Source organism: Sapajus apella, unplaced genomic scaffold, assembly GCF_009761245.1.
Source record: "Sapajus apella isolate SASKATOON/1434 unplaced genomic scaffold, GSC_monkey_1.0 scaffold44, whole genome shotgun sequence".
Lineage (NCBI taxonomy): Eukaryota > Metazoa > Chordata > Mammalia > Primates > Cebidae > Sapajus > Sapajus apella.
Genome location: NW_022436984.1, coordinates 19,235,919 through 19,261,583, shown reverse-complemented (window position 1 = coordinate 19,261,583; position 25,665 = coordinate 19,235,919). Strand labels below are relative to the sequence as shown.

Below are 25,665 nucleotides of genomic sequence, written 5' to 3'. Positions count from 1 at the left end.
AGGAAGGGAGGGAGGGAGGGAGGGAGGCAGGCAAGGAGGGAGGCAAGGAAGGATGGATAAATGTTTAGAGAGGGGGATATGACAATTACCTTGATGTGATCACTATACTATGTACACATACCTTGAAATATACACAATATATTGTATCCCAGAAATATGTGCAATTATTACATATTATAGATTTTTAAAAATTTTAAAAAGAAATAAAGGCTGAGGATTCCATCTTTCTATAAGAGTTTTGTTTTTGTTTGTTGAGGAAGGGAGGGTTGACCTTTTAATGCACATGGAGACTTTAAACCACCATCATCGTGAAAACCCTGAAGGCAAAATCTCAGGCAAAAACAGAAGATAGCTCAGTGTTGGGGGCAGTGGTCAGCAGGCTTACTGTGCCCCACCTCACAAGAGCAAATCATTGTGTACAGCCCATTTATAACAATATGTCACCCACTGCAGTGAGAAGCCTTCTACCTAAAACAAAACCCCTTCTCAAGTTAGGAAGCTAAATTCTTCTGAAACAAACCTCAGTCTCTTTCCACTCCTACGGCTTCCAGACAATACTCTCCTAAGTCTGAGGAGAAAATCTTTCCTTCTCAGGATACATGAGCAAGCACGATGAAAGGATGCTTCCCCTAAAATCAAGGGCTTTTGTTGTCATTTCCCTTTCTCCCAGATGGACCTGTTCCCAAACACACACCAATGCACTGCATTTTAACAAACTCCACATGTGCAGCCACATGAGACAGACAATAAGCAGCAAATCCTGATGTTACAGATTTTTTCACTTGTCAAATCTCTCCTTAGGAAGCGTTCACACAATTTGGGGTTCATTTAAATAGGGAGCTTCCCTAGTTCTTTGGGAACAAGGTTCAAATTTGAGTATTTCCATTTTTGCCTAAATTTTCAAGATTTTTAACTATTCTGTAAATATCTGCTATGGTCCAACGTCTTCCCTTTTCTCTTTATTTCATACACTCTTTTTCTCTACCTTCTTACAGTGTAAGCCTTTGATTTTTAAAAATAAAATAAACTCTGCCTCCTTAGCCTCCACTTGTATATATTTATGGAAGTTATTTGTTACACTCAGATCTTACAAAAGACCATTAGAAGAATAGTCTTGTAATAGAACCAGTGGAAACACTGGTTCATCAAAACCAGAAAAAGAACTGTAATTACCCAATAAGCCCTCCAGCTAATATATGAATTTGTTCTACGATATTTCAAAATGCTCCTTTGGTCTCTCCTTGAATACCTCCAGAGATGGAGAGCTCCCTACTTCAAGTGTATTGAACTGCTGGTGAGCTCTGCTTATTGGAGGCTTTTTCCATACATTAAACTAAGCTTAAACCTACCTCCCTATAACTCCTATAGCCCTTGTCATCCCAAAGCTGCCAGAGGAGCCACAGAATAAGCTCTCTTTCTTTTCCACTTGGCCACACTTTACGTTTCTAAGACACCTACCAGGTCTCATCTACTATTAATATTAAGGCTCCTGTTCTTTGGCCAAGAATAACTGGGTCTGGCTCCCTGGTGGTTAAGTGTAAGGAGAGATTAGGAAACCTGCTCGTGGACTCACCCCTGTATTCAGAAAGTCTTCAACCTGAGAATTCAAAATCCTGAGCATTGGCTGAATCATTGCATCTTAATGCTCTCCTTGCTATCCTGTTGAAAGTCAGGAATACCCAACGATTTGTTTACCTTCAATAGCCTGGTTAGTAGCAGCTAGGAATAGAATCCAAGCTTCCTGTTTCAATACAAGGGTTCCTCCCACTGTACGTCATCATAAAGCCACCTAATGCTAATTCAGCACAACCAGTTGGGGGCCTTGTGCCCAGTGCTATTGAGGCCCTGGAATAAGCAAGACCCCCATAGACTTCATCTGTACCTCTCTGTGGTAGCCTGTTTCACATTGGCTTTTGGTGATCTGTCTCTAGGTCTGGTTCCCCACTGGACCAAGAGGACTCAAGTAGAGACAGTCCTTGTCCCCAGACTTGTTTTGTGTAGTCAGAATGGTAGGATAGTGCTCCTGGCTCAGTACTGCCACATCGCAAGGCCAGCAGGGAGCCACCCTGTACCCAGCCAGCTCTCAGCTCTGGAGCCCAGTATGGGAACATCTGCCTTGAATGGCTTGTGCCCTTAGATGGGGTAAGCAGGGCACAACCTGGACTCCAATTATAGGTACAATATAAGTATGTGAGCACATGGTTGTATAGAAAGACAAAGAGGAACATGGGGGCAAATCCAGTGTCACGAACCAGGGGACGCTTGTGGGGTGGGCCATTGTGTGGGAAGGTTCCCAGGAGGTGGCAAACTTGAGAATAAAGAAGTAGCTAAATAAACAGGGAGAGGACAGGGTTTATAACTTGGGACTTGGTGTGCATGCAGGCCCTGAGTGGCCATGGAAAGTCCCTAATAAGTATCTGGTACAGAAAGCTTAAACATTCATATCCATGCCCACTCATGAAATTGATTGTATAGTAGAATATGAAACAACCGATTATCCAAAGCAAAGTCAGTCCAAACACCTTGTTTATCTCAATTGTTTCCTTTAAAAGTGACAGTTTTTCCTATTTTCATTTAGTCATGCATTCATTTATACAGCAAGTAAAAATTATGCCCCTACTGTGTACACAGCACCTAATCCAGGACACTCTGCATTTCCCCTTCCATAGAAAGCAGGTGTGACCTGCCTACCTCAGGGGAGATCACATAGAGGTAAGCTCTAGCAAGGTCCCTGGGTGAGTTATTTTAATTAAAGCCCGGAGAAAATTAGCACAGTGGGATCAAATTCAGGCACCACTCAATACTTCAGGATATTTATAGAAAAACAAACACAAAAACAAAAAAATTCAATATCCTGACTGGTTGCTTTTAAACGGGTTACTTAGTGCTTTGTTTTCCTGGTATAATTGTTTCTCGTTCTCATCTTGGAAGAACACCGATGTTGTCCATTTTGACCTTCTGCAAACTATGAAAGCCAGAATGAAAAAACCAAGGCCTGGCATTTCCCAGCTCCCAAACAACACTGATGCCTTCTCAACTCCTTTCCCCAGAAGAAAGGAGAATGGGGAGAGAGCACATTCTAAACAGAAAGGATTCCAAGGTATTGATTTTGAGAAGGACTAAATGATTGGGACTTGAGAAAGAGAAAAATCTTCACATTTCCCTCTGCGTTTTCCATTAAGTAGGAATTGGAGCCTGCTCAGCGTGGTTCAGAGGTGGAAGATCTCAAGGCTTACGGTCTCCTGCTACTCCCAGTGTGGTTCCGGGATCAGCAGCAGGGCCTCTCCTGGGAACTGGTTAGCAATGCAGAATCTCCGCACCCATCCTGGGCCCCTGCGTCAGAATCTGCATTTCCACAGGACCCCAGGTGATTCACGTTCTTAAGCTCTTTAAGCCTCGTTTCTCCAACATGTAAAAAGGGATAATAAAACCTACCTGGCAGATCCATTTAGGCTTAAATAAAATAATTTCTGCCTAGAGATCTGGCCGGAACATTTTTATTATCTCCCACTTCCCCCTTTCAGTGCCCAGCTGTATGCAAACCTCTCTTGGTTTTGACTCAGAACTACAGAACTAGAAGAAGCCCTTAGAGCCCCCTCTCTCTGTGTACAGAGCAGGCCACTGGGACCCAAGTAGAGTAAAAATGACTTGTTGTCAGACATCTCCTGGCTGGAGAGCTCCTAGAGGGCAAGACTTGTGTCTTTTTCACCTTTGTTTCTTTAGGTCTTAGCACGATGCCTGGGCAGGCAATAGACTCCCAGCAGACATCTGTTGAATGAATTGGTCAATCAAGTAATTAACTAATTATGGAGCAGGAACTAAAATGCAGATTCCAATAACACATGGATATACCTGAAAGTAAATTTAACTTCCCTTGAGTTAACTTTTTTAAACAGTTTAAAACAAATTCACACTTGGCTAATAGTGGAGGTCATGGGTTTTTGTTGCAGAGAACGTATCTCCCTTTTAACTAAAAATCACCATTATTTTCAATGTCAGGAGACACACAAACTTGAATGCCTGGAAAGTAGGTATGACCCATCGGCAGCTGGCTTGCCCTACTTAGCTGGGTAGAAGGGCAGAGCTAATGAAAGCACTCTGGGGAGATGACCAAGTTTGGGACGAGTACCAGAAGATGCTCAATGCTGAAAAATGCTGCCATCAGAAATGCCACAGTGGGATTGTCTGTTCAGCGAGATGCAGGCAGGGCTGGCAGACAGAGGCAAGTGGCTCCTGGAGTTATTGCTCTAAGGGGGTCTTGCATCACCCACTCTGTGGGAGCCCAGGCCACCTGGCTCACCTGCCTCTGCATGGCAGTCCTCAGTGACAAGTAAAGCCCAAGGGAATCCCAAATTTCAGCATATCCCTTTATACATCAGAGGTGTCTGTCAAGCATAAATGAATGGAGAACATTATTTGTGGAGTTCCCTGTCCTTAGACATGGTGTTCTGTGGATTTAGTGAGTCATTCTTCTGGGAATGGTCACATTTCTATATAATTCTTTTTTTTTTTTCAAAATTTCTAAATAATTAAAAAAATATTAATAGCTCATGCACATACATGGGAAAGCAAAACAAAATAATAGACTTGACAAGAAATGTCCCCTCCTTTCCAAATTTTCCCTTTCCTCTCCCCAGAGACAGACACTTGTTCTCAGTGTGTTATGTATCCTTGCAAAGAAGCCTACAGACACACACACAGACACACACATACCCTTCCCAAACACACACAAGCATATCTCTACTTGAATGTAAGCCCAATGAGGGCAGGAATTTCTGTTTCTATTATTCACTTCTCTGTCTCCAGTTCTGAGAAGCGTAACTAGCATACAGAAAATGCCCAACAGGCATATGTTGAATGAGTGAATGTATACTCACATGTCTTCCTGAAAAGTTCAAGTTTTGGTCAATCAAGTCCTAGTCCCTCACTATTTTATTGCCTGCTCAAATGAATCTTCAGTGGGTAGTGGCACTATTTCCTCAACCAAGGAAAGAGGATAACTGTTAGTACCTGCATTTCAGGGTTGCCATGTGGATGAGCGATCACGTGGAAGTGTTTGTGGCTGTCATTTACTGACTGCCTACTCATGGCAGAGCCCTCAAATAGAAGGAAGGCTCCTCGGTGCTCCCACAGCATCCTGCCCTACCAGTAGCTACCCAACAGCTAAAACACACGGTTGTGCTTACTGGTCTATTGCTTGCCTCCTTCCATCAGAGCATGAGCTTCCTGACAGCAGGCACTGTGTTCATTAGCTCTACATCTCCAGGGCCTTGTATATATTAGGTAAGCAAATAAATAATGCTTCCAACTGAAGAAACTGAGGATGAGGGGGACACAGAATAGGTGATTCAGAGACGTTCATTCCCACCTGTGCACACATGGGCACATGTACACCCCTACCCTGGTCCCTACGAGCTCACACCAAAGGTTTAAATAAAGGAGGAACATAAAAGCCCCAGTGTCAACAGCTCGATTAAAGATGGTGAATGCACTTGATTGTGAAAACGTGCATGTTTCAACAAAGCCAGGTAATAAGGAAGATCAATAAATCTGTTAGCACTGGCCATTTTCAACTGGATAAAAGAATAAAGTAATTGGTCCTGAAAGACAAACAATTCTAAATTAGGTTAAATGAATAGAAATACCCTTTCTGTTAAGCCAAATCATGAGGACATCAACAACAATAAACAATTAAATTAGAGGCCATTTTGAGCCAGTATGATCTGAGCACAAACAGGAATTTCCGGAAACAATCTTCTTTATGGGACACAGAAATGATGCATAGCAAGACAACAGAGATAGAACTAGAGGCCATGTGGGACCCACTGCTTGACCAAGCATCTATTAGAAACCCACCTTTCCTATAAGCTTGTTTCTTCAACATGACTGTTCCTCCTTCAATTTCTTTATTAGTAAGACAGGCACACAAGCCAAAGGAAATACATATCTATGCTCCTGTAATGGCAGAGGGGAAGGAGGCTCCAGTAGTGATCAAAAGAGCTCTGCTTTCCAAACACTCAGGATTCAATTCTGTTTCTCATCTGCTAATAGTTGGCATTTGCTGGTGTTAACCATGGATGATTCATTTCAGAGGAACTGCTGTGCATCAAGAGGCTATTTGGAAGGAAATGAGGGTTTCTTGGCTTATGTCTCATCAAGCATCTTAGCGATGTCTCTTTGTGACATTATAAACTACTTGATGGGGGCTTGGTGCTCACTGTTTTCCAGCTGATCCCCTTTGTCTCATCTGGTACATATAGTCACTTCTAGGAACAAGCATTTATTCCATTAGAACCAAAAATAGAGCCAAAAATCCTAAGACACAGGGGCTTGCTCCTAGGGTCTGAGAATCAGCCACAGCAAGAAGTTATGCCGGGCTGGGGTGTGGTAATGTGGAGTGCGTATTCTAAGATCAATGTTGTCGAACATCTGGATTTTGTTATTTTGTTGTTTTCTGGACTCCATGCACTGCTAGGGGATCTGACATGTCCACGCATGTCTAGGGAGTCTGTGTGGTAAACAGGATCAGGATCTCATTGCCTAAGGCACGACATGCGACGGAGCCTGATCAGCACCTTGGAGCTGGTACCTGGCTTTGAGGCCCCCTGTTTGGGAAGCTGGAGACTCTCCTTAACCTCTCAAGTGACATTTCTTACTGAAGACTGAATGGAACTTGAAAAGAGAAAGGTGGGAGTATCTGGGCTTGATTTTGGGGCACCATCGAAAGGCTGGAAAAGAAGAGAATGCTGAGGATGGCAGAGTGATTGCTGTGGGGCTCTATGAAGTTGCTAAGTGAGAAAAGAGACCACAAAGACCACGATGGGATGCCGGCAGCTGGGCTTTATTTTTTAAATGCCTCAGTGTCATAGTTATAAAATGTGCTCTGCCCAGTGTCCCAGACTTGACCAAACTTGACCTAGAATACTCCTTCCCATTGTAGGTCATGGTGGGAGAGAGACTGGACCCAGAAATCACACCCGGAAAAAAGACTGCCTTCAATCTTCAAACGTAGTTTAATCATTTAAGGCATTTCATTTTCTTGTTTGCATAGCATGAAAATTTCTGCCTGCAACACTGATGACTGCCTTTGTTTGGATGCTCCTAGAGAGCTCACACTGCATCTACTTAACTTACCCTGTCTATCCAGCCATCCCCAAAAATAAGAGCTTCAAAACTGTCTTTGATAATGATGACACATTCCCTCTGCTCACAATGGTCTCTCCACTTCTTCCCTGCCAATCCAGCCTGCCTATCCTTTCCTTTCCATCCCAAGACTTGCCTCTTTAAGTTTTCCTGGGTTATTCGGGTCCTGACTTATTCCTATTTGGAGAACTCTTGGTAACACCTAATCAAACACAATGCCTCGCATTGTTCTCTAATGCTTTCATCCTGCAAGTCTTGGATGCCTAACTGAATTGCAAACTCCTTGAAGGCAGAATGCCATCTCCCATTTTGTACTTCCCTCTCCACTGTCCATTCCCCAAACTCAGCACAGACACTAAGCTGGGCACATTTATTGAAATGCATTGGTAGGCCGGACACGATGGCTCACACCTGTAATCCCAGCACTTTGGAAGGTCAAGGTGGGTGGATCACATGAAGTCAGGAGTTTGAGACCAGCCTGGCCAACATGGCAAAACCCCATTTCTACTAAAAATACAAAAATTAGCCAAGTTTGTTGGTGCCTGCCTGTAGCCCTGGCTACTCAGTAGGCTGAGGCAGGAGAATCACTTGAACCCAGGAGGCAGAGGTTGCAGTGAGCCAAGATTATGCCACTACACTCCAGCCTGGGCAATGGAACAAGACTCCATCTCAAAAAAGGAAAAAAAAAAAAACACATTGTTAACTATTGGTCATATGAATGAATGGTTCTTTTTAATTCTCAAGTAACTAGAAGACATTGGATTATTAATGTAGAATTCAGAAGGAAAGAGGTAGAATTCTTATGAACTGAAGCTCCAGTGGGACTCAAATCTGAGAGAACCTATCGATATGTATCCTGCCCACTGGCTAACACAGTTTCAAGAGAAAACCCCTTTCACTTCGATTTCAACCCTGGAGGTACCGCTCTAATGCCTGCTATGGATGCAGAGCCTTCAAGTACAAACACTAACGTCTCTAACACGGAGGGCAGGTCAGCAGGAAAGATGACTAACCTGCTGGGATTTGAGTCTCGTCTAGTTTCAGACCAAGACTTAGCTATGGATCCACATTACAGACAAACTGAGAAGGATCCAACCTTGAGCTCGGACCAAGAGAGCTCTTATTTTTAACACAGTGGAAAAAAGATCTGCTTAATTGTGAAAGAGACTCTCTGGGTCAGCTTTGGACTCAAAGCTAAGAACTTTGGCTTTACATTTCTATAAAAAGCTTTCTGCAGAAAAGAACTAAAATAAAAAGATTGGGCAAGGGATGGAATCACTGCCATGTGGCAAACTCATTATTGGGGCCATGACTGGAAGCAGGACCTGGATCATGGTCTGGGGACTGGACCCAGCAGGGCCTCATAATTAACCTTTTGGCCCGGAGCACATCATCTGACCTCTTAATTTCACCATCTCCGCCATGGAGGTAATACTGCTGGGCACCTGGTAAAGCTAAGCGCTCTACACACGTTATTATTTCAGAACAAAGCAAAGCTGGTTTGATCACGTCTGTGTGTCCAACTTGAAAAAAGTCCAGAAGAGGTTGCAAAGATGAGTTAAGATTTCTAAAATATCCCTTCTGAAAGGTTAAGGGATTTGATTGATTCAACCTGAAAAAAGAGATATTGAGTAACTGTCTTCAAATATTTAAAGGGCTTTTACCCAAGGGCGGGTGAGAGGATGGGGACCACATGTTCTAGTCCACACTCAGCAGGGATGGGACAAGCCCAGGCTCTGACAAGGAGAAGCCTCTGGTATCAAGGGCCATGGAATGCAAATGAGTGGCTCAGGGAAGCTAGAGAATGTCCTTCCAGGAATTACTTTGCTTGGGAAAGGATGAGGAATAAATAGAGTGAGAATAGGCAAAACAGAGGCAAGATATGAACTCTGCAGAAAGCAATATCACAGTCCCTTCCGCACAGATTACTCCCTGAAGTCGCCTCTTTAGTACCTTGTTCTGTTCTTGGCCCTTGTGAACGTGTCCCACCTCAGCGTCAGAAACCTCCCCTCAACAGTTTCCCTGAACACCCTGCCTGATGGTCCTTCATGGGCACTGGGTAGAGCTAGGCCAACCTCTCTGCCCTCGGGTCTCCAAGGCTTCAGGATATTTACTGAGCATCTCTTGCATGCAAGGGCACTGTACCAAAGCACTGTTCTTATGACAATCCTAGTCTAGCACCTACCTTAGGTACTATTAACCCCATGTTATGGGTGAGAAATCTGAGGTTCTAAGCTAATGAACACTAGGGCCAGGATTTCAACCCAGGTCTGAGGGACTCCTAAGGCTGTGCTCTTTCTCCGCTATCTGTGGAGTCCCAGGGAGGAGGCTGACCACTTTCAGCCTGTGGCTGCAGAAAGAAACGGGGTGCCTCCTGCTCCCTGCTCTTCTGCTTCCACAATATGCAATTCCTTCAGAACTCGACTTAACTGCATGATTTGTGTTGTATGTGTTGCAAAAATCATTCACATTTCTTTGTATCCTCTATATTTTGTTGGAGAAACAGGGTGGTGATCCAAACATGCCAATGAGGCCTACTTGTCATTGCTCTTGACATTGAAGAACTCTCCCAGATGAGCACAATACCTGGATGGAAGGCAGGGGAAGAAGAACCTATTGGTCCCCAGGTCAGGCCCCGACCATCTCTCATCTGTAAGCCTGCAAATCATGGGGCTTTGCCACATTATTAGAAAGAATAAGAAATAATATGCAAATTACATCATATCAAAAAAAGAAATACTAACAACTGGGCACAGCAGGAAACCATCATTTGCACAAGTGAGAATTACATTGCTGTTTACGCTTCTGCTACCTGAGCTAATTATGCTTTGATTTAAGCATCTGGTGAGCCTGGAGTGCCATGCTCACCAGAACCCCTGTGATTATTACTTACAACGTAAGCAAAACACGGACTGAGACTGGAGCTTCCCACAAGAGCATTTCAAGTAGGTTTGCTACGTGGTATAATATAGGTAAAGTGCCTAGCACCATACCTGTCAAAATGAGTCCATTTCTTGCAACCCCTTTCTGGTGTACATATTAGCCAGCCCTCAGCCACAAGCTCTGACAGATGTCCATTCAAATTGTACCAAAGGGTAAAATCACATGACCAGAAATGACCTTAACTGTTATCCAGCCTGACCCCCTCAACATCGGGGGTTAGGTTGCCTGGTTTAGCCAAAGCACACACTGGTCAAATTCCTTTATAGTGAACTGCACAGGACATGCAAGCAGTGGAATTTTATTAGTTAGAAATCAACATTAGCTCCAGCTCTAGCAGACATAAACACCCAGGCTTTCTAACAGCATGTGGGCAAGGAAAAGAATCCTTCGGGGCATCCTAGAAGAAGGGGGTGTAGTCACTCACACCATCTCACCCCCACACCTCTCTCTGGGCTCCTTGGAATTTGCATGTGTTGTAAACTTCGTGCAATTCCCATGAATGTATTTTTTTCCATTGATGGGGCTGCAGCATTTGAGAGATGGGAGCTGAAGGGATGCTTGATGGCAGAATAATGGAGTGGTGAAACTTCAGCTGTGCCTCATTTCAACTCTCTCCCTTTCACAGAAGGCAGAGTTAGGTATTTTCATTAAAAAAAAAAAAGAAAAGAAAAGAAAACACAGACAAGAATCTGTGAAAGTCCACAGTCTGTAAATCCAGGAGTGTGGTAGTGGCAACTTGCTTCACCCCAGACCCATCTCACAGGGCTTAGGTATGAAGTGTTGTGGTTTCTCATTCTCTAGGGCCTCCCCTTGCCCTCCCAACCCTTCCAAAACCACCTCCAGACTAGGAGCCCTCACAGTCCCAGCAACAGGACTGGGAGAACAGATGTATAGAACACAAACAGCAAGAGCAGCTTCTCAGAAGGGATGACTGAAAGTCCTACCCAGCATCCAAAGAAAGGATCCCAAGTCCAAGAACAGCAATTTAAAAAAAAAAGAGAGAGTAGAAAAATGTCTTCTTTTCTTCAGAGCAACACATGCGAGCACTTTACAGACTCTGGCATGTGTCAGCATTTTTTAAGTAAACTCTATTTTCTTTAGATGAAAGAGATTAAAAAACAGACTCAGAATTTAGCCCAGTGAAAATTGCTTTGGCTATTCACATGCAATAAGCTGTAGATGGAGGCAGAAAAAAATCAATTGCTTCTGATTTATTTATTCATCCATTTGTCCATCTTCTTTCCCTTTAATGTAAAAAAGGATGTCTTCTATAATTTTGCAAGTCATTTATCTTTTCAAAGAAAAAGAAAATAGTCCCGGCCTCCATTGGTTGCTCAGCATCTTGGCACAGGAAATACATATTTAATTAATTATCATATTGCACACAGATTATGTAAGGGAAAAAGGAGATTGATTTTGCCCATCAAATGTTTCGCCAGTATCTAGAATCAGGAGGCCACACTGCAAAATCTGAAGTCTGTTGAATGTGGATCACTTGCTATGTTAAAAGCAAGGTCAAGGCTTCCCCTCACTGCTTGCTCTATTTCTTAATAGGGGCAGTGGGTACCCTGGTGCTCATTTAATTTGTCTTTAAGCCCTTTTGTACGTCTTCAATATTTCATCTGAACTATTGTTAAATCCTCAAATCTTCTACAACAGGTTCTATTCTGGGCTGTTCAGAGCTGAGAACAGAGAAGGGAAGTTGGAAATGCCAAAATGTAATTGCAATAAAGAACAGGAAATGTAAGTAACCAATTTTGTAAGGCTCTTTCAAGTTTTAAACCAATGCCAAATAATTGAGATCTATTAAAAGAGGGCTTAATTCTGTTATAATCCTCATATACACACAATTATTGAATTATGCCGAATACCTGTTGAGACTGGGTGATAAATTAGCTGAATGGAAATCGTCAGGCACCACTGTCAAGCACATCATTTGACTGACTCCTTTGAATGTGTTTATGTAATCCTTCCTTCCATCACTGAGCCTTAAACTAGAGACTGTGTGTGGGGCTGTGACTCCGAGCTTGTGATTCCCCAGTATTCTGGGGAGATGTTTGAAAGACCCAGGCAGGAGAGCTGAGAGAGCTGAGTGTCCATCTTTCCCTTTGGGACATAATCCCCAAACATCGTTGGTTTCTCACTGCCAAGAGGAACTACACATGGTTTTCCAGTATACCTGCCATGGCATTAAAGCCAACTGTTGTGTCCCCCTGCCCACAGATGGAGGAGGAGGAGAGCAAAGATGGCCACAATAACTACATTTCGGTCCCAATTCCAAATCTTCCTTAGAGCTTATGTCGGCTGCTATCTCCTTGTTCCCATTTGGATAAAGTTTTATTTTCTAGGCTTTCCTTCTTCCCTTGACTGCTCAGTCCTCAACACCCAGCAAACCCTTCAAAGGTCTTAAGTGTATTAAGTGAGCAAAGAAGGATTGAAAGAAGAGGGTGTAAGAGGAAGAGGGTGTAATACGCTGTCTAATCAGTGAGTGGGAGCAGATGTTCCCTTGCCCCACTATTTAAGAGCAGACCTTTTGCCTGTCTAAAGAGCTGGTAAAAGAAGTAGCACTTCTATCCAAGCTGTAAAGAAGAGTCTGAAGTTTATCACCTTATTTGTTTCATTTCTGAATGCCATTAGACCAACTGGCTTTACTTCCTTCCCACCACACACACACACAAACCCCACGCAAGCCTCCGGGGAGAGGCTGACCCACCGCCTGCCTTGCACATAGCATGCAGAAACGCCCGATTTATTGGCCTCACGTGGTAAGTCCAAAATCTTCCCTCTGCTCTACCAAAGTTAACAGATGGCTGGTCCCTTTTGGTACACAGGCATAAACATCTTCAAAATAACCTTTTCCTTTAAAGGATGCCAATTAATTAAATGTCACTATCATGTGTCCCAGCCAAGGAGGGAAAGAAGAGACCCAGAAGGCAAAGGGCCAATGGAAGAGAGCAGGGTTGAGAGGTCACACTCTCCTACCTTCACCCGACGACCCTGAGAGATCGATGATCACATACACTCTTCCTTCTGGCTCCAGATCAATCTGCAATTAAGAAAATGACAGTGACTCTGTTAGTGCATTGTGTGGGCAACCTGCGAGTTCCACAATATTTCTACCCCAAACTGCTAAAACCTAGAGACACAGCTCCATGTAATTCACCAACCTACAATGTGTTAAGTGCTAGGTGAATTAGGAACGAAAGAGAATCAACATTTACTGAATGCCTACTGTGTTCCAGATGCAGTCCTGGGAGGTCTGATGCATACCCAATAAGTAGCACCGTCCCAGTGGTTCTCAACTGCAGGCAATTTTGCTCCACAGGGGACGCTTGGCAAACATCTGGAGATAGTTTTGTCATGACTGGAGAGTGCTGCTCCCGGCAGCTAGTAGGTGGAGGCCAGAGATGCTGCTAAACATTCTACAGTGCATAGGATGACCCCTTGCAACAAAGAATCATTCAGCCCCAAACGTCATCAAAAGACATCAAATGTCATCTATGTTGAGGTTGAGAAAGCCCCATGTTATCCCATTTTATAGACATGGAAATTGTGCCCAAATTCCAAGCTAAGTGGCAATGCTGAGATTCAATGCCAAGCCTGTCTGGAGAAACCCATGTTCTTGATACCACACAAACTGCTCCCAGGGGAAATAAGGGAAGCATGAAGACAATATTCCTGCTTTTACGGCACTTATCATCTCATTGCAGAGTTAAAAAATGGAGAACAATGCTGAACCCAGCTTAATGATGAAGGACAGAGAACAACTGATAAAGTATCTGATGAGCCTGAAATTGGAACAAAGGGAAGAGGAAAGGAAAGGCATGTCAAGGCGTGAGAAACATCACAGGCGCCCTCCTTTCCTCCCTCCCTACCTCAAATCCAGCTCACTACTTATAATATATAGAGCCAAGGTGGTGAAATAATATGGTAGGGCAAAAGCCAGAGGGCCGGGCCTCTTGTAGTTAAAGACATCTTTGCAAGGACTGAACTATCCTTACAGAAACTGTTCTCTCCATAAGAGAGCATAGTAACTCTGGAAACCCTGGATCACCAAGTCCCTCGCTAGCCTCTCCGCCTCCATAATTCCATCTGTCTACACAGAGCTTTCATTGGTTCATAGTGCCAGGCTCTCTCCCCAACAAGCTGTGAATTTCTCAAGGGCAGGAACCACTATCCCCTCCTTCTCCTTTTTCACCATCCCCAGCAAAGAGCAGGAACGCATTCAGCAAGAATTACTTCAGAAGAGTCAGTTTGGTGGGTATCTCCTCCTCCTTCAAAGCCAAGGTCAATTATCACCTCTCTGAAATCTATCCAGATATGCCTCATCTGGATTCCCCCTCATCTGTGTTCCCACAATATGCCACACACATCTTACTCATGGCTCCCATGATGGTTAATATTGAGTGTCAACTTGATTGGACTGAAGGACGCAAAGCATTGTTCCTGGGTGTGTCTGTGAGGCTGTTGCCAAAGGAGATGAACATTTGAGCCAGTGGAATGGGAGAGTCAGACCCACCCTCAATCTGGGTAGGCACTATCCAATCAGCTGCCAGTGTGGCTAGAATAAAGCAGGCAGAAGAAATTGGAAGGAATAGACTGGCTGAGTCTTCCAGCCTTTATCTTTCTCCCATGCTGGATGCTTCCTGCCCTCAAATATCAGACCCCAAGCTCTTTAGCTTTTGGACTCTTGGACTTACACAGTGATTTGCCAGGGTCTCTTGGGCCTTCAGCCATAGACTGAAGGCGGCACTGTGGGCTTCCCTACTTTTGAGGTTTTGGGGCATGGACTGGCTTCCTTGCTCCTCAGCTTGCAGTCAGCCTATTGTGGGACTTCACCTTGTGACTTTACCTTGTGAGTCAATTTTCCTAATAAACTCCCCTTCATATATACATATATCCTATTAGTTCTGCCCTTCTAGAGAACCTTGACTGATATAGCTCCTATTAAGCTGTAATTCATTGTCCATCTATCTCTCTGCCCAGCTAGACAGAAAGTAAGATAACCAGATTTGCACACCTAGTTCTTAGCTCACTGCCTCTTAGGAAACATCCAGTGTACACCCATGGAGGTGGGAAAAGGCTCTGTGTTCAGAACTTCCAGGGTGTATTCTGGGCTCATTTACTCTCCCAAGCGTCTGTCCCCAGGAAGGAAGGCAGGCATGTGATCTCTACTAGAATGACATTTGAACAAGGGGAGAGGAAAGACAAGGCAGCTACACCAGGAGCACCACATGTCCCCAAGAGACAAAGCAGTTCAGCTGGAAGGACGTTCTCTGGACTCTCCAGTGTCTCACCCTACACACAATTCGGGAGGCTCCCAGAGCCACTCCTTGGCCCCATTTTGTCTCCTGCCTCAGCCTCTAATGGTTGAGAGAGCTTAAGGTTTCCCTCAAAATTTCATTTTCATCCACAAGACTCTTCGGTGCCCCGTGGGAGAGGCCACTGGTGATAGCTGAGGTGCTCCATGGGCATAGGAGTGAGGGAGTGCCGTGAGCAGGCCTGCGTTGGCCCTCGGGCACCCCGTGGGAGCTGCTGATCTGAGTTTAGGATCTTCAGCTTTAAATCCAGATGGGAACCAAATAACAAACTGATAATTCCACATGCTGCCTTTTCTCATTCCTTTCTCCCCAAGAGTCCGTGATTTTAAGTTTCTGGGTAAAGAAAACATTCTCCAGAATTCTCACTGCCAGAGCTGACCCCCACCAGCCCCTGCAGTGAATGACAATCAGGAAGACCAACAGTCGGCTCTACTGAATAGAGCCACACCAGAATCTTCTCCTTGCCAAAGTTCACAAATATCAGCGGCCCTCTTGCCCAAAAGCATGGAATTTAAATAATGTATGCCTTTTAGAGATTAGATCATCCCTAGTAAACCCTGCTGGCAAAATGAAACACTTTCTCATATCCTCCAACTCAAAGATTTCCCACGACTGCAGACTTTATTGGCAAAGTACAATGCTATCTGTGGAAAGCCGGGAGGGAGACAGCAAAGGAATGATATAGGCTCCGGGGCCTATCCAAAGGCAGGCAGCATGCCCATCTTTGCAAAAGGGGAGTGAGAACTCGTGGCAGGGAGGACAGGTCATCCATGATAAAATGTATTCGGATATTAACATTCAAGATAGCAATCAGAAACCATTTTAGCACCCACTGCAGCCTCGATGCTGGTGAACTGCATTTCCAAACAGAAAAATAGAAATTAAGCTATTAAACATGCCAAAAGCAACAAAGAGCTTTGCAGCCTGAGCAGATGGCCACAGATCGCCGGCCAAGCCCCAGCCAGCCAAGTGAGGAAGATCTGAGAATCCATCAAAGGTGCTGGGTCTGCAATGACTGGAGGGGTCACCAAGCATAAAGGATGGTGAAGAGTGTGGCACAACTTCACTGCCAAATTAGTTAAATCATAAATTCCGTTCACGATTACATGGTCCAGATAACGTACAATGTAGGTGCCCAGCCACACGCAACTCTGTAAGCTGTCAGTCAGCATTGGCACCAGGCAGCTCTCATGACAACAAAAGCAGGCCCGCTACCTCCTCCCAGCCATGCCCAGGGCTATTCTGAGCCACTTCTGTGCACCAGGCTCCTCCCAGTTTCCCAGATACACCCCAATTTATCCAATCTCCTTGGACCTCAAACCCCGACTTGACACATCTTCCCAGCTCCTATTTCTATTTTCTTTGACTATGATTCTCTTTCATGCTACAGTGCCTTGGCTGCCCCACCAGCAGGGGCCAGAAGCAAGGTAGTCAAACTGGGGGAGACAAACACAGCCTTTAGTGTCAAACCAGGGCAGAATCCATTTTGTCCTCTATCAGCTGAGTGACCTCAGGCAGCTATTTACTCTTCCTGAGCCTCTCAGCCTCTTTATCTGTGAAATGGGTTGTCATGAAAATTCCATGAAACCTGCATGCATGGCACCTGGCACCCAGGAGACACTCTGCACATGGTGGGTAAGAGTGAACTTAGTGGCCACGTGGCCTGAAGCAAGCAGCTACCCTCTCTATGCCTCAGACTGCTTGTCAGTGAAACGCAGCCTCTGTGAGGTTAAATGAGATAATCTATGAACAGTGCTTAGCAAAGGCACCAGGCACAAAATAGTCATCATTGTTGCAGTTATTATGAAAAAGCCAAGTCTTCTGCTTCTCAGTCCAGTGATCTTTCTTTCTTTTTTTTCTCTTGCTTCAGCCTCCTGAGTAGCTGGGATTACAGGCATGCACCACCACACCCGGCTAATTTTGTATTTTTAGTACAGACGGGGTTTCTCCATGTTGGTCAGGCTAGTCTCAAACTCCTGACCTAAGGTGATCCACTCGCTTCAGCCTCCCAAAGTGCTGGAATTACAGGCATGAGCCACGGCACCCGGCAGCTGAATGTTCTTTTTACTATAACAAGCTTTCCTCAACAAAGTTGGTATTACTACATGTAATTCCAGGACATGTGATGACTTTACATTATTGTTGTGAATATCAAATAAAGAACTAAAGGTCAGGTGGGGTGGCATGCCCCTGTAGTCCCAGCTACTCGGGAGTCAGAAGCAGGAAGATTGCTTGAGCCCAGGAAATCGAGGCTGCAATGTGCCACTGCACTCCAGCCTGGGTGACAAATGAGATCCTGTCTCTAAAAAGAGATTCTTTAAACTATGGTAAGAGTATTGTACTTTAAAATCCAAAGTAAGAGTACTGTATGTACCCTTTCAGGGGGAAACCCAGAGCAAGAAGGGCTATACCCAGGGTATACCTGGGCATCGGGAAGACCTGAGGTACTCATGAAAAAAGAGCAATGGTATCTCCTGTGCCTCTGACACCGTGATGGGCACCTTACCTGCATTAGTTCATCTAATCTCCTATGAGACAGCAATATTCCCTACTTTTCTGATGAAAAAACAGGCTTAGAGAGCTTTCAGTCAGAATTCTCACCCAGGTCAGCCGGGGGCACAGGGGAGAGGTAGACAGGGCTGGCAAGTCACACCCACAGCCCCAGCCATGCCCGGCCCACTGAGCCTCCTCTGACAATCCAGCCGGAACTGTGTTCTCCTTCCTTCAACCCTCCCGTCCCCGGCATGGGCTCAATCCCTTTTTCAGGTGGCACTGGCTTCCCCAGGCAGATCTGGAAGGCAGAGCAATGCCTCAGACACCTTGATCTCCCCACCGTGCTCTGAGGGGAGGTCTGGGCATCAACAAGAGTGTCTCTCATGTGAATTAGGAACATGGCAATGAGGAAGAACCCAACCCATAGCAAGCCCTCAAAAAAAGCAATCTTAGAAAAGCAAAAAGATACGGACTTTTTTTTTGGGCGGTGCTCAGCCATTTACAAAGCCCCTCACAGGTATTCATGTATTTATTCCTCACAGTTAATCTGTAAGGTAATGAGTTTTGTTATTTTCCAAAAGCAATTTTTGAGACAGTCTAGCTCTGTCCCCCAGGCTGGAGTGAAGTGGTGCCATCATGACTACAGTTTGAAACTCCTGGGCCCAAACCTTCCTCCCACCTCAGCCTCACAAAGTGCTGGGATTACAGGCATGCTAACAAGTATTATTAGCACAGCTGAATGTCTGAGAAAGCTGGGGTTAAGGAAGATAGGTGGCCATTACATCATGTCCTGTGCCAGTGAGATCACACCAGCTGCACAACTCCAGGGGGCGCCATTCACACCTGTGTCTGCACGTGAGGCCCCTGGAGCTGGAATGGTGAAGTCAGAACTTGCTCCCTAGGCTGGATGTGGTGGCTCACACCTATAATCCCAGCACTTTGGGAGGCCAAGGCAGGTGGACCACTTGAGGTCAGAAGTTCGAGATCAGCCTCACCAACATAGTGAAACCCCATCTGTACTAAAAACACAAAAATTAGCTAGGTGTGGTGGTGCGTGCCTATAATCCCAGCTACCCTGGAGGCTGAGGCAGGAGAATCGCTTGAACCCGGGAGGCGGAGGTTGCAGTGAGGCAAGATGGTACACTCCAGCCTCGGCTACAGAGCGAGACTTCATTTCAAAAAAAAGGACTTGCGTCCTCAATTCCTAATTCTCAGTCTCATGTTCTTTTCTCGACACCACACCTGCCCAGCAGGAACTCGGACAACTACAATGGCAAAACTGAAGGGACTCCACCTGTGCTGACCTCCAGGCTGCTGGCTGCTGTGCTGCTGTCAGCCTGTGGGGATCCACATGTATCTGCACACCTGCATTTTGGGGGCTATTGGGTTCACGGGAAGGGGCGTCTAATATACAAAGTCAAGCTTCCTAACCAAAGGTTCAACTTCTGCCTGAGATGTCTAAGCAAGCCTTTCCTCAGAACGGCTCACAAGGGTCACACAGGATCAATTTGTATCATCTGTTGTCAGGCACGAAGCCATGGAGAGAGGCAAAAGGGAGGGACAGGGTCGGAAAAAGATGAATCCGGAAAGGATGAGGACGAGGGGAGGCTTGCACTGCCCTGTTCCACCAGTAAGGTCCTAGAATTTACTGCTTGTGTCTCTCTCTTTTTTTTTTTTTTTTTTTTTTTTTACTTGGAGGAAGGTGGACAGCGAGAGGGGAGGAGGCAGATGGGAACCATCGGGGAGACTTGGGGACTGGTTCCCAAAGCAGGGGGCCCACTGCCCAAGTCCTGTACCCCTTCATTGATGGCCACTCTCCCCTGGCAGCACCACAGGCACCATCCCAAGACCCACCTGGCATGGGAGAGGCCAGCTGGATGGACATTCAAGCGGATATTCAAGCAGCAGGTGTCCCTCCAGCTTCTGCATTTGGAAAGCAGAAAGCATTGAGGCAATACAATGTGCAACTCATCAGCAGCTGTGGGATGCGGATTTTGAAGTTAGCAGCTAATTAAAGACTCTCCATTTGGGGTGAAATTTGCTACTAGCTCTATTGGTAGTGTGCACTGACTGGTCAGAAAGCAGAGAGTACACATGTAATCAAATATGTTCACGATTCTACTCTGTTAATCGGCTTACAATAGCGCTTACTTTCATAGCATAAGGAGAGGGGCAGGTTATTTTTGTCAGACACCTTCGATTGCTGTGTAAAGACATGCAGGCTTTAGTGTACATCCCTGCAGGCCAGGACCCTGTCTGTCCAGCACAGGGGAGGGGTTTAATACAGATTTCTACATGTTGGCTTATTGAACGGATAGCCTTAGTTTATACTACTTCAACATATAAAAAACTGGCTCTGTACAGCTGAGTTGTGGCAATGATTTACTTGGGAATCCATCTACAATACAGAAATGTTCACGGCAGCTTCATTCCTAACAGCCCCAAATTGGAAATGTCCCAAATGTCTAACAACAGGTAAAGGAATAATGATGCATCTGTGTAATGGAATGTTACTTAGCAATAAAAAAGAATGAGGACCAGGCACGGTGGCTCACCCCTAAAATCCCAACACTTTGGGAAGCTGAGGCAGGAGGATTGCTTGAAGCCAGGAATTCAAGACCAGCCTGTACAACATACTGAGACCTTGTCTCTACAAAAAATAAAACAAAAAATTAGCTGAGCATGGTAGTGCATGCCTATAGTCCCAGGTATTTGGGAGGCTGAGGCAGGAGGATGGCTTGAGCCTGGGAGTTTGAGGCTGCAGTGAGCTATGATTGCACAACTGCACTCCAACCTAAGTGAGATCCTGCCTCTTAAAAACAAAAACAAAAAACAAATACACTACTAATACATGCAAAAACATGGATGCTATGTGAAAGAAGCCAAACATAAAAAAGCATATACCACGGGATTTCATTTCTATGATGTTCTAGAAAAGGCAAAACAAACCTACAATAACAAAAAGCACATCTGTGATTCTGTGGAGCTGGAGGTGGCCAATGAATGCCAGGAGACACGGGAACGTCTGGGGTGAGGAGGGTTTCCTCCATCCTGATTGTGGTGGCGGTTCCATGAATGTAGATATTTGGCAGGACAAATCAAGCCTACAGTTAAAATGAATCCACTTAATTGTATGTAAATTATACCTCAATGAAGCAGTTTTTAAAAATGGAAAAAAAAGGATTTATTTCACATAAGGATTCCTCCACAAGTTTCCTTTAAATAACAAATCCTTTTCCCACCCTCGGAGCATTTAAAATTTCATATTCCATTTTTAAAAAGAAAAGGACTCATTCAGAGTTTTTCAAGAGCACATCTGTCACAAAACATAATGTACACCTACCTGTGTAGGCGCGTACATTCACACACCCACCCACGTGTGCAAACACACGCACAGGCACACAGCTGAGCCACCTTCTCCTGTCTCCTGTGATCAAAATACAATAATAGCAAGATAAACACATCCAAAATGTAGGTTTCAGAGTCTGCTGAATTATTTAAATTTGTCTGTGTGTTTGTGGATCTGAATTTCCTCATATACAAAACAAGATCATTAGAGAAAATGCTCTAGAAAGCCTTTTAATGAACTTAATGACCTAAATATCCATGAATAGGAGACCGCTTAAATAAATTATGGTACATCATATGGTAGATCACCATGTGAGTCCTACAAAAGGCTGAAAAAGATCTAAATGTACTGACTGACAGGGAACTAGCTCTGTGATACATTAGGTGGCGGGGGGTGGGGGGAGCAGCACACCATATGTTTACGATGCGGTGCTGCTGTGTGAATATGATCAGGGAGTATATGGGAGTACACACAGGCACACGCACATGCACATGAGCACACGCGTTCTGCACAGACCTCCTTATCTCCAGAAGGAGTCTTAATCAGCAAGAAGCAAGAGTTGACTCAAGAGATGGACATGACAGGAGGAGCAAACCAGAAACAGACAAGGAGGCCTTATTCCTTATTCTGTCCCCGTTTAAAAGATCATGTCCTGAGCTAGCTTGTTAAAAATTTAAGTCACTACTCATTTAAAAAAACAAAATGTCCCGTTTTACTGCGCTGGCTGTTTCCCGTCTCTAATCCCCCAGACTACAGCTTGCTTCAGTTGCCAGACGCACCTTAAATAAACACTCCTCGAAACTGGCTGAAACTTCGCTTTCTCATCACCCGCAGCCAGGTCGCCAGGAAGGAACCAAGTTAGCAGCAGCCATCGTCTCCTTGTGAAACTCCTGTTGGCTGGACCGGAGGCCCACGTTACAGATCCTAGCTCTCAAGACACCACAAATGGAGTAGGCTCAAGTTAGCACCTACCTCCTCTTTTTAGCAGGCTCAGAAACGGCCCCAGAGAGGGGGCTCCCTCTGACGACAGAGGTAGCTAAAAATGAATAACTCTATGTGTACATAAATGCTTTCTTGAACTGAGAAAACGTCCAAAAGTGCCTAACCTAATGTGGAGCGTGTGTAAGGAGACACAGCATCATCTGGTCACAGCACAGTCTGTCTGTCTTCTTTGAGAGAAATGGCAGTGCACGACTGCATATCCTAAGAAGAGGTAGGTGAGGGCAAATAGCAGGAAACGTAGCCACCTACCCAAGCATTCTGAAGCAGACAATCCGCGGCCAATCTGCACTTTGCATTTTACATTTTACATTTTGATTTGCAGTGGTCTCTATCACTAGGTGTATTTGAATGTGTGTGTTTTATTTTACATTTCCTATTTCTTACGCTAAGCCAATATATCTCAGTGATTGAAAGTAAAGGCTTTGAAGATAGTCTACCAGGGTTCCAATCCTAGCTCTTCCTGTTTCAAGCGCTGGTGCTTGTTTGGATTTCCACATCTTACAAGCTGAGAATTGTCAGTGGCACTTGCTTCAGTGAGTTGGAGGATTCAGTGATGTGGCAGAGCACTTGAAAGCGTCTGGCACACAGCTTCCTGTAAATATTAGCTGCCGGTCACTGTGATTGTTACTTCCCACCCGGACTATGAGCACCTCTCCCACTAAGCCATGTCCTTCTTTTGAGGATTCCACAGCTCTTGATCCAGGCCTGGGCATGAGATAGGAAATCAATAAAGACTCTTAAGTGAAACTGAACGAATCCACGTGAAACGGGGGCAAGCTCAGTCAGGAACTCAAGATTTTGCAACCAGAAAAACTATCTTCATATCAGGAAATTTTCTGTCTCTGTAGTATCACAGCCTAATAGAACTTTTACCAATGGCTGCTCACAAAGGTATTTATTTCCTTCTTTCCTTCCTTCCTTCCTTCCCTCCTTTCTTTCTCTTTTCTTTTCCTTCTTTCCTTCCTTCCTTCTTTCCCTCTTTCTTCCTCTCTTTCTTTCTTTCGATTCTCCCGCCTCAGACTCCCAAGTAACTGGGATTATAGGCATGCACCCAGTTAATTTTTTTTGTATTTTTAGTAGAGATGGGGTTTCTCCACATTGATCAGCCCAGTCTTGAATTTCCAACTTCAGGTGATCCACCCACCTCGGCCTCCCAAAGTTCTGGGAATACAGGCATGAGCCACTATACCAGGCCGATATTCAGTTCTTAACTCCCTTTAAAATCCAAGACATTATTATTCATTTCCATCTTTCTGAGCTCCTCAAAATAGACTATGTTATGAATACTCATAATCACAACTCTAATAAGCACCCTTTATTGAATACTCTACATGTGTAACCTATGTGAAGAAGGCAATATTGTTGTTCTTAACCATCTAATGGGTGATAAAACTGAGGCTTAGAAATTTAAATAACTTCCATGCATCCTTGCAATTTGCAGAAGAGAAATGTGCATTAAAGCAGGGTTTTCCAGCTTGAGACCCAATGCTTCCAACTGGTACCTTGAGGCCTGGCAGGTTGCCCCATAGACAGCATGAGCTCTGGGAGATCTGTAGAAGGGACACATTGTGAGCTGTCATGGAGCCCATACCGCATGAATGATTAAAGAGTTGCTTCTTGGCCAGGCGCAGTGGCTCATGCCTGTAATCCCAGCACTTTCAGAGGCCAAGGCGGGCAGATCATGAGGCCAGGTGTTCAAGACCCGCTTGGACAATATACTGAAACCCCATTTCCACTAAAAATACAAAAATTAGCCAGGCGTGGTGCATGTGCCTGTAGTCCCAGCTACACAGGAGGCTCAGGAAGAAGAATCTCTTGAACCCAGAAGATGGAGGCTGCAGTGAGCCAAGATCGTGCCACTGCATTCCAGCCTGGGCGACAGACTCCATCTCAAAGAAAAAAAAGCTCTTTGCTTGGACACAAGAGCAATGAAAGTAAAGCCCCTTCATTGTCCTCCAAGGGCTCATAGTTATAAGGTACAATTATTTAAATAAATTATAGCATATTCAAACCATTAGATACAATGCCATCATGAAAAAAATCTTGCTAATTTTTGCATTTTTAGTAGAGACGGAGTTTCACCAAGCTGGTAGGATGGTCTCATCTCTTGACTTCGTGATCTGCCTGCCTCGACCTCCCAAAGTGCTGGGATTACAGGCGTGTGCCACCACACAAAATAAATAATATTTTGTTGTTGCTTTAAGAATATTATGTGGTCCACTCCTCTCATTTATAGGTTAGGAAACTGAGGCACAGTGAGGTTAAGGAATCCTTTAAAGCACCTGAGTAATTTGCCTTCCTACAGCTGAAATAAAAAGAAACTCAGTTATCCTGATTTTTAGTTCTGTAAGATATAAATTAAAAATGAGACAAATTATTTTAAATTTACATATCTCGTGAAAAGTATAATTTTCTGGTCAAATAATAATAGCACTACTCAATCTTTTTTTTTTTTTTTTTTTTTTTTTGAGACGGAGTTTCACTCATGTTACCCAGGCTGGAGTGCAATGGCGCGATCTCGGCTCACCGCAACCTCCGCATCCTGGGTTCAGGCAATTCTCCTGCCTCAGCCTCCTGAGAAGCTGGGATTACAGGCACGCACCACCGTGCCCAGCTAATTTTTTGTATTTTTAGTAGAGACGGGGTTTCACCATGTTGACCAGGATGGTCTCGATCTCTTGACCTCGTGATCTACCCGCCTCGGCCTCCCAAAGTGCTGGGATTACAGGCTTGAGCCACCGCGCCTGGCCAGCACTACTCAATCTTAATCACCAATTATGAGTGGTAAGTAGTTAACTGTATTTCTTAGTTGGATAGAGTTTGAACATATTTAAAAAAAAAAGCTTCAAGAGCTCTTTTTATTTTTTTGAGATGGAGTCTCACTCTATCACCCAGACTGGAGAGCAGTGGCTCAATCTCAGCTCACTGCAACCTCTGCCTCCTGGGTTCAAGTGATTCTCTTACCTCAGCCTCCCAACTAGCTGGGATTATCAACAGACTTTTCAGTAGAATTTTAATATAATTGAAAAATCATTTGCTTTGATTGAATCTCCTCTATATGATGGTGTTCCTCCAGTTTTGTGAGGTGAGGCAATCCACATTTGAATATTCTAGACAATGTTACCTTTTAATTAGCTTTCATGTAACAAACTGTCATAACAGCAGACTTCATTGATCAGGTAATGGGCAAACATTTCTGCTATGATGTGACCATACAGTGCCTATCATCCAGCTATTCAGAGTCACTCTCTTTGTTTGTATGGGAATCCACTGGAATATATTTTCCCATTTGTCTCCAATTCTTTATAAGACAGGAAAAAAGAAAAATGCTGGTTCTCCAAGGAAACCTAGCACAGGTCTCAAAATTATGTAACATAAAGTAAAACAGAATGCATTAGGTATGTCAAATCAGTG

General features: G+C 44.5%; 1 protein-coding gene across 2 annotated transcripts in view; it reads right to left on the bottom strand.

Annotated features, from left to right (window-relative positions):
• PRKCE (protein kinase C epsilon) overlaps positions 1-25,665 on the bottom strand; it is a 535,093-nt gene that overhangs the window by 330,551 nt on the left and 178,877 nt on the right. For both annotated transcript variants that reach the window (XM_032239536.1, XM_032239537.1), the window contains exon 2: positions 13,069-13,132. In XM_032239536.1, the coding sequence (XP_032095427.1) occupies positions 13,069-13,132 (64 nt within the window). The remainder of the gene's footprint in view (positions 1-13,068; positions 13,133-25,665) is intronic.